Here is a 16887-nt window from a genome sequence, read left to right as displayed (position 1 = left end):
TGAAAATACACCTTGATTTAAAACTAAAATTTCCTTTTCATGAAAAGCTGAATTAACATTAGACTGTCATGTTTTTGACGTCCCCAAGTACTCGATCTGTATTCTAGCTGACCTGCCATTTGTTACATTCTATTCACATCTTGAGTGCTTCTTCACTGATATGAACCTACCAACTGACGAAAACAAACACATAGATTCTCGTGTATTTGGCAGGCAGTGCGTTAGAATTGTACTTGCTGCCCCTATTACATGATCGTAAAAGGTGACTAAATTTAGGATCTTCTTCCTAACTGACTTTGTTTTCTTTTGGCCTTGAGTTGAGCGTTGACAAGACACTGCGGTATATTCATATTGTGTCTTCTTGTATAGTGGAACTGTTGTCCATTTATAGAGCTATATCATGCTTCCGTGATATAGCACTATAAAACGACTGTTTCGCCCATTGTCAGTATAATGTGACCGGGTGGGACGTGTTGCTTGGTGTCTTCGGTGGCATGCTTCCGTGATATAGCACTATAAAAGGACAACAGTTCCACTATACAAGAAGACACAATATGAGTATACCGCAGTGTCCCAAAACAAACACCTCGCACTCCACAATCGCTACCCACTACATACATAGGAGCCGTCCTTACATGACCCTAGTTGTTAATAGTACGTTAATTGAATCAAACAAACAAACAAACGTTTTCTACAGTGTTATGTCAATTGGTAACTCCAATTTCGCCCCAGTATGCATTTGATCACGTGGTAAAATGGTCATCCGAACATGACCTCTGATAGCATGTTTTAAAATCCTCTATTGAACGTAGTGGTTAAAGGATCTGTATTTTAATCAGATTGTGACATTACATGCTTCAAATAACGACAAGACATCACAATGACACAATTCATGAAAGGTAACATATTATTGTTGAATAAGAAAAACTTAGGTATCACTTAACAACAAGTGTTATCTATCACACACCCTTATTTAATTTTTTATTATTATTCGTGATAGCTAAACCAAACTTGAGTCTGTAAAAACACATTTTGTTGATTCTTATTAAGGATTAAAGTCTCTAAGCGGTCCATTCCAAATATCGATACCCTACTCAACTTCATCCTTCATCCTTCGATAGAACCACCAGAAAGAGACTTTAATCCTTATATTTACTGTCTTAACTATTATTTCCATAGCTCAACTTTTACCCTTAATAGTGTTTATGGCATTATACCGTTTGGTTCCGACAGGCATTTCGAACAGCCACTCGAATTGGCGGAAATTCTAAAATTTTAATCTTTTACTTCGTATGATTACACACGCTTACATAATTCATAACGTGCAGGATATTTAACGTAGTTGTGACGCGGCGTCCGATTCAAACTGCCTGTGTCAAGGATGTGTGACAGAGAAATTCTTCAATTTTGTGATGACTTGAGTTTTACTTAATCAGTTCACGTTTGAAATTACTTGAATACACGGATGTTTAGATAGTTCCATGTCATTATTTCCGGATTTTGGGGATTTTAAAATGTATCGGACGTCGTTTCTAGGAACATGTACAAACACAGGTAAGCCCACTACTGTACACGTTTACCGCTCTCAAAATGTTAGCTTATATTTATATTGTTGTTTCAAACACTTCAATAAATATTAGAGATATCTATTACAAGTATTGTAAAGTACAATTGTAGGATTCCGTTTCATTGATATTTCGAAACACCCAAACGTACATTGTGTATACAGTAAGGCCTACTCTCGCCGATTCACAGTAGATAACGTACAGGACTTGTCTGTCCCTTGAGGCGAACAAAATGCATTATCGTGCTAGGTCGTTTTGGTTAAACTTATGCAACTCAAAGACTGATGTTGTCCTGACATATCTTATCCATTTGCGTACAACCAAAGATATTCAAAATACAAATAGGATGTAGATCTACATGTTGTAGCGAACAACACAGACTCACCGACAAACAATATGTAAACATTGCGACGTCATCGGAATGTGCAAAATTGTACATTGTACAACATTGTTTATTTATCATACGCACGGAAGCATTGCTCAAAGAGGTAAGGTAGTAACATAAACAATGTAGCTTTTCTACATTTGTATTTACACACGTGTAGAAAAGCTACATTGTTTATGTTATATTTGTATTTACACACTGGCCCTGCATATAGGGCGTAAGAATTGTACCTGCTGCCCCTATTGCATGATCGTAAAAGGCGACTAAATTTAGGATCTTATCTTTTCTTTCTCCCTAAATTACTTTGTTCTTCCTAGAGTCTCCCTTGACACCACCTCACTTTTGGCCTATGGTTGAGCGCTCGCCCCTGTGAGGAAGGCTCTGGGTTCTGTCCCCTGGCCGAGACACACCAAAGTCTATAAAAGTGGTAGTTTCTGCTCCTGCTTAGCGCTCAGCATAACGGGAGTGGGACGACTGGTTTGCCCGTTGTCAGTATAATGTGACCGGGTGGGGTGTGTTGCCTGGTGTCTTCGGCGGCATGCTTCAGTGATATAGCACTATAAAAAGGGCAACAGTTCCACTATACAAGAAGACACAACACGATTATATACCGCAGTCTCCCAAAACACGCACCTCGCGCAACATACACGCAACACACTGCATACATGGGAGGCCGTCCTTACATGACCATAGCTGTTAATAGGACGTTAATTAATCAAACAAACAAACAAAAAGTATTTACACACGTACATGTATGTGTGTTCAAACCTATTGTGATACATGCACATGTTCATCGAACGTACGTTCGGTACTGAAAACACCAAAAGTTTCTGTATTTGGACCATCATAAATTCATCCGCGCGGCTCCAAATTGCGCTTGACATACTCAATCTATCCAGAAATAAAGTTGAGTAGCCTTTGGTTGAAATCAACGGGGTTTATACTATCAATTCACCACTGACTGTAAATATTACGCAATATTCTGATTATTCATACCAAACAAGGCTTTTAAATAACGGCATAATACCAACATTTTGAGAAATACAATATTTACAATGCATATACTGGGTTTTGAGAAATACAATATTTACAATGCATATACTGGGTTTTAATTTTACTCAGAAAAATAAGAGCTCCACTCCACCCTTTCACATTATACTGACAACGACATGTAAATTTACAATGTATATCAAATGACATCTGAATTTACTGCAGTTACAAGTCAACAGTTCTCGCATATGACATTTGTGAAATTGGCCCTGCAGGTAGGGCGTTAGAATTGTACCTGCTGCCCTTATTGAATGATCGTAAAAGGCGACGTAATTAAGAATCTTAGCTTCATCATGCACCGTCCGTCGTCGTGCGCCGTGCGCTGTCCGTAAACTTTTCATTCAAACGACTTCTTCTCAATAACTGGAAGGCCCAGGGTACTCATATTTGGCCTGTAGGTTGCTGGGATGGAGGGCTACCAAGTTTGTTCAAATAAATGACCTTGACCGTCATTCAAGGTCACAGGGGTCAAATAGGCTAAAATCCATTAAACAACTTATTGTGAATAACTAAGAGGCCTAGAGACCTGATATTAGGCCTGTGGTATGCTGGGATGAAGGGCTACCAACTTTGTTCAAAAAAATGACCTTGACCTTCATTCAAGGTCACGAGGGTCGAATAGGCTAAAATCTTTCAACGACTTCTTCTCAAGAACCAGAAGGCTTAGGGACCTGATATTAGGCCTGTGGGATGGAGGGCTACCAAGTTTGTTCAAATAAATGACCTTGACCTTCATTCAAGGTCACAGGGGTCAAATAGGCTAAAATCTTCAAACGACTTCTTCTCAAGAACCAGAAGGCCCAGGGTATTGATTTTGAGCCTGTGACATGCTAAGATGAAGGGCTACCAAGTTTGTTCAAATATGACCTTAACTATCATTGAAGATCACAGGGGTCAAAAAAGCTAAAATCTTTAAATGACTTCTTCTCCAGAACCAGACGGCCCAGGGTACTGATATTTGGCCTGTGGGATGAAGGGCTACGAAGTTTGTTCAAATAAATGACCTTGACCATCATTCAAGGTCACAGGGGTCAAATAGGCTATAATCATTTAAACAACATCTTGTGAATAATGAAGAGGTTTAGAGACCTGATATTAGGCCTCTGGCATGCTGGGATGAAGGGCTACCAAGTTTGTTCAAATGAATGACCTTGATCTTCATTCAAGGTCACTGGAGTCGAATAGGCTAAAATCTTGAAATGACTTCTTCTTAAGAACCAGAAGGCCCAGGGTACTGATATTTGGCCTGTATGATGCTGGGATGAAGGGCTACCAAGTTTGTTCATATAAATGAACTTGACCTTCATTCAAGGTCACTGGGGTCAAATAGGCTAACATCCTTTAAACAACTTCTTGTGAATAACTAAGAAGCCTAGAGACCTGATATTAGGCCTCTGGCATAATGGGATGAAGGGTTACCAAGTTTGTTCAGATAAATGACCTTGACCTTCACTCAAGGTCACGGGGGGTCAAATAGACTAAAATCTTTAAACGACTTCTTCTCAAGAACCAGAAGGCCCAGGGTATTGATATTGGGCCTGTGACATGCTGGGATGAAGGGCTACAAAGTTTGTTCAAATGAATGACCTTAACTTTCATTTAAGGTCACATGGGTCAAAAAGGCTAAAATCTTTAAACGACTTCTTCTCAGGGTACTGATATTGGGCCCGTAGGATGCTGGGATGAAGTCTACCAAGTTTGTTCAAATAAATGACCTTGACCTTCATTCAAGGTCACAGGGGTCAAATAGGCTATAATCATTTAAACAACATCTTGTGAATAATGAAGAGAGACCTGATATTAGGTCTCTGGCATGCTGGGATGAAGGGCTACCAAGTTTGTTCAAATGAATGACCTTGATCTTCATTCAAGGTCACTGGAGTCAAATAGGCTAAAATCTTGAAAAGATTTCTTCTTAAGAACCAGAAGGCCCAGGGTACTGATATTGGGCATGTAGCATGCTGGGATGAAGGGCTACCAAGTTTGTTCAAATGAATTACCTTGACCTTCAATCAAGGTCACAGGGGTCAAATAGGCTAAAATCTTTAAACGTCTATGTTGTATTGTACTAATAGTCAGATGACCGTTAAGGCCCATGGGCCTCTTGTCTTTTCTTCCCGGCTAACTCTATCTTTCCTTATGCCGCCCTTGGCACCGCCTCACTTTTGGCCTTGAGTTGAGCGTTCTCCCCTGTGAGGAAGGCTCTTGGTTCTGTCCCCTGACCGAGACACACCAAAGTCTATAAAAATGGTAGTTTCTACTGCTGCTTAGCGTTCAGCATACAGGGAGTGGAACGACTGGTTCGCCCGTTGTCAGTAAAATGTGACCAGATGGGGTCTATTGTTTAGTATCTTCAGCGGCATGCTTTAGTGATATAGAACTATAAAAAAGGGCAACAGTTCCATGAATATACCGCAGTCTTCCTAAACACGCACCTCGCACAACATATTTTTAACATGGAAGGCCGTTCTAACATGACCATAGCTGTTAAAATGACGTTAATTAATCAAACAAACAATCAAACTTGTGAATTAAATCTTACTATTTGCATACAATTAGGACAAACAACACTTTCATCCTCTCCATCAACACACACGCAATCTTTCATTCTGAACACATCACACTGTTCTTCCTCATCATCACATTCACTCAAAATTTCCTCCCTTTTAGACTTTTTTCCAGTTCCCTCTCTTGCTTGTTTGTTTTGTTTGTTTGATTAATTAACATCCCATTAACAGCTATGGTCATGTAAGGACGGCCTCCCATGTAAGCGGTGTGTTGTGTGTATGTTGTGCGAGGTGCGTGTTTCGGGAGACTGCGGTATATTCATGTTGTGTCTTCTTGTATAGTGGAACTTTTGCCCTTTTTATAGTGCTATATCACTGAAACATGCCGCCGAACACACCAAGCAACACACCCCACCCGAGAACATGGAATTGCTTAGTCCGCTTAACCTGCCTATGTTATTAGTTTTTTTTGTTTTTTTTTTAATATAACGTCTAAATATTAAGAAGAAAAAAAAGAAAGAAATAAAAGGCCTAGTAATATGGGCAGGCATATTTATTAACATGTAACTTGTCGTTTAAATCGACCTGGATTGATAATGAAAGTTTAACTTTAAGTAGTCTATTTAATGATGTAGATTCAGGCGCGTATAAAAATTACCAAAGAATTTTCATGTTCATTTTAGAATTAATAGAACCTATACTGTACTGATTACGTTTATACACAGAATCTATAAGTACTTCTTGTTTTACCGGAATCGCATATAGTGCCAATGAGAATAAATTAATACATACGCTAAAAGTTGTACATTTACTTCGATCACCAAAATGTCTCTATATGGTAAAGTGTATAATTTTTCCTCTGATTATTTTTTATTAAATTTTTAAATTAGTATTAAATCATGTCATGCTACTAGATACATGTAATAATAATCTACTGTACAAGTATAATATGACTGAAGGCAAGGCCTTTAAGGGCGCAGCCAAATGTTTTAATATGAATCATGCACGAAATAGGAAGAGCGAAGCTCTACTTGTTTATTTTATATTCTATTTCATGTAGAAGACATAATTTATAAATAAAAGGACACACTTTAAACTATAGAAGTATATGATGTAATAATTGTCTAACATCAACTCAAAGGAATGGACTCAAAGATTCGGATTTCTCTGTGTCAATTCAAGGCATGGATTGCCGCGTATGCGAATCCTATGCTTTCGCGCCATTTTTTGACGTAATGTGACGTCATGATTCCTTTCGGTCATCTTCGCCTTGGAGGATATTTTGAGTGCATCCTATAGCTTTTTTTTTTTTAAGTGTTATTATTATTATTTAAAGAATAATGAAATATGTTTAATTACTCCTGTTATGCATTTACATTAGTTAAATATATATTTACTTGGGAGAGCAGTACCGGAGCAATGCACAACCTCCCCATATGTATGAAAAAATGGCGGCCACAAACTGAAGCTGTCAGTGTGTAGGATTGAATTTTGAAGATTGTGTTTTTCTTATATTTTCGTGTATCTGTTACCCTAGAAGTGCTTCGTACTTCGTGCCTGCGCCCTTAAGCAATTGTTTTGCAACATGTTTTTCCTCATTGCTACGGACGATAACGGTGGTTTAAGTATCTAGAGTGTCAATTAAATTGCCGAGAAATTATATTTCATTTGTAATGATCAAACTTAATGCAGATAACATTTTCAATACATAATAAGTAACTTTGCTCTCAGAATACCAGGATGTTGTTAGAGAAAAAATTAATGTGTAACATTCATAATTTGCTGGGGAGATGTACATGTGTTCGCCAGGTAATAGATTTGCATCCACATTGTTTCAATCATGTATGTGCCCCTTAGATTGTCACTGTTTGTGTCTAGCCTTAAGTATACGTTTTAAGTAAACTTTTTAAAAGAACTTTAATTGATAAGCTGGTGATCTGAAGATAATGAAAAATTCTAAGTTGATTTGAATTGCTAAGTAAACTAGCAAAATGATCCTTGTTTATACATAAAAAAAATTCTTCCTTATTTGTAATTTTTCATCATTTGTGCATTCTTCCGTTGTTCCAATAGTAATTACACTATATACATTAGTGTACATACAGTTGCATTTCTTTATACATACATGTACAGTGATCAATCTGCAATAGGATAAACAATATGTATTTTATTTCATTGAAAAAGATGTTCCACAGTAGAAGTTGATCCACCGATATGCGCTTGATAAAAATCGGGAAAACCCCTTCTAAACTTCGCAAATCGCACGACTGTGCAACTTTGCTTTCGTGTAATAGATTATTTATTGGATTTTATATACTGCTTTTTCACAAATACATTTTAGATCATTTATATATTAGATATAAACATATATATTTAGAAACCTCATATTTTACATTGATTTTCAGTCTAGCGTTGGCTATGTTTTGCAGCTTTAGTTCATATGTTAGTTTTAAATGAATCACTCCATCCCTTTAATTTTCAAATAATTACTGATTTGTGTTGTATTTTTGACGTTGATGATTCAAGAAATGAAATGGCATATATCATAAGTAAAGTTTTTAAAAAAAAAACAATCGTATTTCATAGAAGTAAGCACTTCTTATAATGTAGCCGCTTCGGTAACTTGTCCGGTTTTTCCGGTTGCTGCTTAGGTGTTTGCTTACGTCATTGAGAACCGGCAAATCGCCTACTGTGTATGTAGAGAGTCTAGATGCCCTGGGCTATTTTTACCAAGTGTTAAATCACCACCTCAAAGAACTTCAATATTATCCACCTCATGTTAACAAACCAGAAAACAGGTTGTTTGCCCAGTACCATAAAGAGTATATGCCCGATATGAAAACCCATATCATACAGGAGATAGAAAATGAGGACCCAAACTTGCGTTTGGTATTAGCAACAAAAGCCATGGGTATGGGTTTGAATGCTCCTCACATCCGGCGTATAATCCACTGCAGACCACCAACGACTTTAGAAAAGTATGCTCAGGAAATTGGTAGAGCCGGCAGGGATGGCGCTAGAACCAAAGCTGTTTTACATTACAATAACAGTGACATAGCTACATGTAAGAATAGAAAGGGTCTATCATCAGCAATGGCAGAATTCTGTAAGAACACTACATCTTGTCTCCGAGTAGAACTTGTAAAGTATTTTGGATTTGACAATGTGATGTTTAATGGTCCAGCAGCAGGTTATTGTTCAAATTGTGCAGGCACTGTGAAGGAAACATATCTTTGATAGAATAACAATGACCGCCTACGACCATCATTTGAATCGTGTATCACAGAGTATCACATGTATTCAGAGAGTTTTAAGTGTTTATATTTATAGCAACTGCTCAAGCAAAAATCCTATTTCCAAACCATTGGAGGTGTACACAATCTGTAATAACTAATGGCTGTTTTTACAAAAAATCTGTGAAATGTAACACATTTACAATTGGCTTTGACTTATTTTTCTTAAATTGTATTCATAATATGACTGTATGTATGATTATAGGTATGTTTGATACCTATAATCATAAAATGAATCTCACAGTTTCAGTAAAGATGTTATTATAAATGGTGATTTTACAAATATCTGGATGTAAACTGTTCCAATCTGATGTGGTTCGTTGGAAAAATGAGTTTTACATGAAGGGATCTGGAAGGTTAGAGTGCCTGGTGAGACGAGTAGGAGCTACAAGTGCGTCCTTGGATATGGCGATTTGAACATGCACTATCTTGAAGAAAGTGCAGAAGCGTATATCCTTTCGTCACTTCTCTAAGACCGGCCAACTCAGACTGCTCAGCATTGAGCTGACACTGGACATGTTCCTGTGTCTGTTGGTGACGAAGCGGGCTGCCCTATGTTGGACCATCTCTATCCGGTTTATGTCAGTCTTTGTGTATGATCCCAAGCACAACAGGCATATTCTAATGATGGTCTTACTAGGGCCTTGTAGGCATTTTCTTTCAAAGATGTTGAACCCAGTTTTAGATTTCTTCTGATAAAGCCCAGAGTGTCTCGAATGTGAGTGTCCCATTTTAGTTTTGCTTGGATATTTAGGCCCAGATATTTGGCCTCATCCACGTGCTGGATTGGTTGTCCATGTAGAGTATAGATGTTCTAAAGGGAGATTTGTTTTTAGTAAGTGAGTGACATGACATTACACTTATTTGGATGAAGGACATTTTCCAGAATGATTCCCACTCAGCTTAACAGTCAGGATTTTTCTGTAGCTTAGCAGTGTCGCTATGAGATGATAATGCCAGATAGGCGATAGTGTCATCCGCAAATAGACGAACTGTGGCGTCCAAGCCTATTGGTATGTCATTTATATAGAAAAAGAACAGTATGGGCCGATGACCGAGCCCTTTGGGGACCCCATCCCCAGACAATACATTCACATAGTCAGACTTCTCCCTTTCTACAAGAAAAGCCTTTGTTCTTTCTGATAAGAAGTCTCCGATCCAGGTCGTGACAGAGTCATTAATACAAAAGTGCCTCAACTTAGGAATAAGGAGGGGATAACTAACTTTATCAAATGCCTTGGAGAAGTCCATAATGAGATTGTCTGTCTGAGTGCCCTCATCCATGTTATTTGAGATGTCATCCATGAACTCAATCAGCTAGCTTTCGCATTATATTAGTTTGCGGAAGCCATGCTGGAGAGGATACAGGATGTTATTTGTATCTGCATATGTCATGATCTGACTGACAATGATATGCTCCATGATCTTGCCGTATATACATGTAAGTGAAATAGGGCGATAGTTTTCAGGAGTAAATTTTGGACTTATATACGGGCGTGACATGAGCTGTTTTCCAGTCAGATGGTACTTTGCCTTGGACAAGAGACTGCTGATAGATGATGGTTAAGATAGGTGCTATATCTTCTGCCAATTTTTTAAGGATTTTTGGTTTAAGGTTGTCTGGACCAGCTGCTTTAGTAGGGTTGATGTTTTTTTTGGAGTTTGAATATGCCGTTACAGGGAAATCAGGCATAACAGGATACTGAGGTTTAGAGGAAATTTTACATCTTTTTTCAAACTCTGCTGGACTGAGTTTCTCTGAGTTGGAGCATATAGACCAAGAGGAAAAGAACAGGAACCAGCCTGAGGAAGAAGGAACGGAAGAGCGACCAGAGGAACAGGGAACAAAAGAGCAATCCGATGCACCCAAAGATATGCAGGAGACCGATGTCATCAAAAAATGGAGTAAAGGGAAGCAATCATGGACTAAATGCCCCAGTCAAGTCTAGAGACGTGTCTGTCATGGCGAAACCTTCAACAGCTCCGTCTCCTGAACTTACTAAGACCACCAGAAATCAAGCAAATCTTAAAAGGACTCATGTGCCTTTATCGTCCTAAACATAGGGGGAAGACATTTCGAGTTTGGTCACCTCAAAAACGACCCAGGATCCACCTTTCCCGTAATCGCATGTGAACCAAGAGTATTTGAAGCATATCAGGAAAGAACCTTTTTCATTGACCGAGATCCATCTCATTTTAAATTACTTGAGGGATGGTGCAACTTGTGACGTAAAGACCCTACCCTATTATACGAGGATTCTTTACGAACTGTACTTCGAGGCACAATATTACCAAATGGAGGGAATGTTGAGCGCTATCAAAAAGAAACTTCATCAGAGTGATAAGATATACGCGATAGAGGCTGTTTATAAAAACAAATTAAGGTGAAACGCTTAAGGTGAAACGCGTGTGATATCTCAAATCGCGAGTCAGACAACGAATTATGTGCACGACCAAAGACTGTTTACATAAATATAATCTTTTTCAAACGAAGAAAAATGCACTTTTTATTGAATTATGATTTGCATCAATTAGTTGAAAGATTTAGTTTTATTTATTAATGAGTAGAAACTTATTAGAATTTGTTTGTTGGTTTGATTAATTAACGTCCTATTAGCAGCCAGGGTCATGTAAAGACGGCCTCCCATGTATGCTGTGTGTTGCGTGTATGTTGTGCGAGGTGCGTGTTTTGGGAGACTGCGGTATATTCATGTAGTGTCTTCTTGTATAGTGGAGATTTTGCCTTTTTTGTAGTGCTATATCACTGAAGCATGCCGCCGAAGACACCAAACAACACACCCCACCCAACATTTAAGTCGCCTTTTATCATCATGCAATAGGGGCAGCAGTTACAATTTTAACGCCCTACCTGCAGGGTAGCCGCGAGTCTATATGTAATATTTATCCGGGAAAAGGGTGCGCCGACCATCTTTACGGAGAAGAATATAACGCTGTCAACAGTTTTGGAACTCTCGTGTGTTTACATTGCAACAGTTACTAATTCTATAATGAAAGCGAAATAAAAATTAGAGAAAGTTAAATTCTGACGTGGTTTTTGTCGTTTTATATCGTACATAGTTTTGTTGAATATTCTTTTTAAAAATAATTGGCGGAAAATGTCATATATCCATCTAAATCATTGAAAACATATGTAAAACATCGTGTGAACCGGTGCAAATACAACGCAGAATCTGTAAACACTGACGTCATCAGATGTCATCCTGGTTTTGAATTGCAACAACGTGTAACATCGTATAACATAGCATCTTTTGCATGCGTGGCTAAAAATGTCCTGGAAAAGTTAATTCAAGATTTCAAAAACAATTCATTATTGAAGCATTACAGATTGTATTAATTGGAGAAAAATACCGTTTATTTTAATAACAGGTTTTTTTTCAACAATGTAAAGGTATAGGTACAAAAATGGCCTCGACGTATGCACCACTTGTACTGGGATATTTAGAAGAAAAGATTTTCAACATGTTCGGAAGGTATTTTGCCGAATATTAAAAAAATGAGGTTTTTGGATGACTGTTTTTTTACCTTGACCTGAATGTCGAAATTTTACAATAAATTAAATTATATTAACAAATTTGAAATTTAAGATGGAAAGTAACGAGAACGAAATGCCACTTTCAGATGTTCTTGTTAAATTTGTAGATTGTATATATTGTTACTTATTTATATTCAAAACCTAAGTTGTTCACACTTATTTAGTTTGTTTCTTCTAATCATGCTAAGCATACGAAACTCTTGTTAAGTGTCTTGATTAATTAATATTGTCAATAATAAGATGTTGGATATTTGATTGCATGAGTTGCATCAATTTAAACAAATAAACATATCCCTTGTCTATCATAGAAATGTAAATATATAACTGTGTTTTGAGGTATTTTTCATGTCATATATATTGTAAATATATACGTTAACCATACAAGCAAGCAAACATGTAATTATGTTTATAAATCCGAGAGATCCTAATGTAAAGTAAACAATATGGCGGAGTATATGTTCGATGCAGTTTCATCCTTACATGACCTTGGCTGTTAATAGGACGTTAAATTAATCAAACAAACAAAGTTACATAGAAAAGCACGATGTGGAATATTACATAAAATAGGATAAACTAAGCTATATTCATTTATTGGATGCGATACTTACCTGGTACTCTCTGTTTAAATCACTCACTCCTCAGAATCGCTTAGCCTAGCTCAATATCTGCTTCAGTATCTCTACATAATGCAACTATTCAAGAGAAATAACATCATAAATAAATTTGCAAGAATGATATATTATATTGAAATGAAATTACAAATTTTGTTATAATTATGTAAATGATTGAAAGGCATAGCCGTTACATTGCCCCCACCTTTATAGGATTTGGTCTCCAAATAGGCTCATTGTGAAGATTTAAGAATCCTAACAAAATATCAAATTATTCTAATAAGTTTGCCATGCAGGTAGGGCGTAAGAATCGTACCTGCTGCCTCTATTGCATGATCGTAAAAGGCGACTAAATTAAGGATCTTATATTTTCTCTTCTTCCTAACTGACTTTATTCTTCCTAATGCCTCACTTGGCACCGCCTCACTTTTGGCCTTGAGTTGAGCTTTCGCCTCTGAGAGGAAGGCTCTGGGTTCCGTCCCTTGGCCGTGACACAACAAAGTCTATAAAAGTGGTATTTTCTGCTCCTGCTTGGCGCTCAGCACACAGGGAGTGGGACGACTGGTTCGCCCGTTGTCAGTGTGACCGGGTGGGGTGTGTTGCTTAGTGTTTTCGGCGGCATGCTTCAGTGATATAGCACTTTAAAAGTGCAGAAGTTCCACTATAGAAGAAGACACAACACAAACATACTGCAGTCTCCTAAAACACTCACCTCGCACTACATACACGCAACACACCACATACATGAGAGGCCGTCCTTACATGACCATAGCTGTTAATAGGACGTTAATTAATCAAACAAACAAAAGTTAGAATCGTACCTGCTGCCCCTCTTGCATGATCGTAAAAGGCGTCTAAATTTAGGATCTTATCTCTTTCTTCATAATTTACCTTCTTCTTCCTAACGTCTCCCTTGACACCACCTAACTTTTGGCCATTGATTGAACGTTCGCCTCTGTGAGGTAGGCCCTGGGTTCTGTCCCCTGGCCGAGACTCAAAGTTTATAAAAGTGGCAGTTTCCGCTCCTGCTTAACGCTCAGCATACCGGGAGTGGAACGACTGGTTCGCCCGTTGTCAGTATAATGCGACCGGGTGGGGTGTGATTCTTGGCGTCTTCGGCGGCATGCTTCAGTGATATAGCACTATAAAAAGGGCAACAGTTCCACTATACAAGAAGACACAACATGAATATACCGCAGTCTCCGAAACACGCACCTCGCACACATACACTCAAACATCGCATACATGGGAGGGCGTCCTTACATTATTCTGGCTATTAATAGGATGTTAATTTAATCAAACAAAAACTTAATAAATTCATGGTTACCATCAATATGTGCCACATATAATAGGAATATGGACAATGCAAGAGTACTTGCTGTCTTTAATGGTAACGGATCACCGAGCACGAACACCATCACTATCAACAAAATGAATTGCGGCTTTCAGTCTCCAGCGCTGTATTTTGATCAGAGGAATACAGGCCTTGAGGTGACCATCCATCAACCCCTCGCCATCGCTAGGACATTAAAATTGCACCCGCTGTCCTATTGCGTTGATCGTAAAAGGCTACTAAATTTTAGATATTTTCTTTTCTCTTCCTTTTTTTGTTCTTCCTAACGTCTCCCGCGACACCGCCTCATTGAGCGCTCGCCCCTTTGAGGTAGGCTTTGGGTTCTGTCCACTAGCCCAGGCACATCAAAGTGCCTAGTTTTATGCTCCTGCTTAGCGCTCAAGATACAGGTAGTAGGACGACCTGAAGCCTATTTTGCATGAATGTTTTTTAAGTCTACAAATAATTTGAAATGCTACGCGCGGATGTTCTCCTAGTCTGCCATGTCGAGGATGTCTTCAAACACATGCATTTGGTTCAGAACCTGTGCTCTAGGACTGACAACTGGTAAGTACAGTACAAAACTGGCCCACCTCCTAGTCTATCACGCCTACATTTTTTCAGTATCTCCACTTCTAAATCTCTAATGCATTGGAACTGTCCTTGGGCTGTTCATGCCATGGTAAACACCCACTCTGTTGCAAGAAGAAAGTTGTGATGTATAAGCCATCTAAATACTCTACATTACTTGGCTGGAACATGACCAACTTGTCTACCAAGATTGTTCCATACTAACTGGCAATTTTCTGTCATCATTGTTTGTGGAATATCAGCAACCTGAGGCATTATGACTTTAAATGCATTTCCGTCATACCTATTCTCAGGTTCTGGTTCCAGTATCATCCTTACATAATTGTGTGATCTGATTCACTACACATTCTATCCTTCGATGTAGCTTTCAATAACAATCAAATTCCTTGCAGACATGTTGTTCATGTACTGTTGTATACTTTTTTCACGTGGAAGATAATATTTTTTACGGTACTTTTGGAAATTCAATGTGTTTCAAGTAGCTTGAAGTAAATAATTACTATATACTGTATAGTTTGTATTGTTACTTGCTGCTTAATATAAATATTATATCTTTCAGATAGTGATGACATCAAACATGTTTCTCGCATTAGGTGATGCGCTTCAAAACTCGCAGATCAGTCCAGAAACAGGATGAAAATGGAACATATCTGAAACAGTGTGGTTAAGTTATACATACTACTGGAAGTGATAGAAGTTCCTTTACTTTGCTAAATATGCAACATTTGATACTCTGATAGAACATGATATAATCACAAATAGAACAAAGTATATTTGCAATTAACAGTCGAAACTAGTTCATGTTTACTAACTAAGAAAAATGTGTACCACACTGTGATGAGACACGTGATGATTTGGCTCATGATCAGCCAGTAACTAATTGTGTGTGCCAATTGTCCAAAAACTTCACTGTGTCATTAAAAAGGACATTTCTTTACCATATAATGATTCTTCAAAGTGCAGTACCAGTAGCTTACTAGAGTATAATCCTGTTGCGTGGTTAAGGGACAGACCACCAGAATTGGTGGAGATGGTAACAGACCTCTGCGGGTTTACGTCTTGTTCAAATGACAAATAAGAGGCTAATGCTTTCCGAATTGCAAAGACTTTTGAATTTATCTGTGGGTGTCGAAACTCCAAACTTATGTTACCGTTATCATCCCAGGAGATTCTTTTAATATATTCATTATCAAGAAGCAAACAACTTGTAAACTATAATTGTAAAACTTCTACAGCTGGAAATCATGACTATATTTCCAGATGGAGGGGAGAGCAAGCTGCTCACGCAGTAACAGTTCCACAAGGAATCGTTCGATCAGTGTTTGATGATGAACAAGTTATCAGTAAAACTCGTAGAATAGAGGCAGACGATAGAGTGTCTATGATAAATTGACCCTCTGACTAATTCCATTAATCATTAACAAAGTTCTATTTATTTTTACGTTTTCAAATTTTTAAGTCAAATCATATCGATATCTTAGACAAATATACAGTTGTTACGGCAGTAGCGGATCAGTCAAAAAATAAACACTGATTACACAGAATTGGTTAATCTAATAAACATGTTATTTGAAATAATTTAGGGGGCATTTGTTTACACGTAAATTCACAACAGTCATTGCTTTTGTGTTTCACGTAAAGACAAGAAATGGGTTATTTTCTTATTACAGGGGTCATCTTGTTTACCGATGGCCGCCATCTTGGAAAAGTACGGTTCGATAAAGAATTAAAAAACAATATAATTCAAATTGGACAGTATATATGTTTTTTATTAATTGACGAAAGATGATGTTTTGTTTCAGAATCACTTATGTACTTGTAATGTAACATATCCTTTACATGTGTAATGATTTAATATCTTGTCAGTGTTTCGTGTGCGCAGGCGTATGCATAGCAAGCAAGTGCATTCACGATTTCGAATTTCGAACCTGAATTATAGCTAAGAAGAGGAGCGACGAGAAACAAACAGGTAACTCAAGTGCTGAATATGAATTATCCT

The 16887-nt window shown here is 37.9% G+C and overlaps 2 protein-coding genes across 2 annotated transcripts; one reads left to right on the top strand and one right to left on the bottom strand.

Moving 5' to 3' along the window:
- Positions 1-1540: 1540 nt before the first annotated feature.
- LOC138309653 (ATP-dependent DNA helicase Q1-like) lies at positions 1541-8744 on the top strand. The gene is made up of 2 exons (XM_069250870.1): positions 1541-1554; positions 8159-8744. Exons 1-2 carry the CDS (start codon positions 1541-1543, stop codon positions 8742-8744), a joined length of 600 nt encoding a protein of 199 aa, XP_069106971.1.
- A 959-nt stretch (positions 8745-9703) lies between these two features.
- On the bottom strand, positions 9704-10084 carry LOC138309652 (uncharacterized). Its single transcript, XM_069250869.1, has one exon. The coding sequence runs from the start codon at positions 10082-10084 to the stop codon at positions 9704-9706; it is 381 nt and encodes a 126-aa protein (XP_069106970.1).
- Positions 10085-16887: the final 6803 nt, after the last annotated feature.

The sequence above is a fragment of the Argopecten irradians genome, chromosome 15, assembly GCF_041381155.1.
Source record: "Argopecten irradians isolate NY chromosome 15, Ai_NY, whole genome shotgun sequence".
Classification (NCBI taxonomy): Eukaryota; Metazoa; Mollusca; class Bivalvia; order Pectinida; family Pectinidae; genus Argopecten; species Argopecten irradians.
This window is presented reverse-complemented; position numbering and strand designations above follow the sequence as displayed.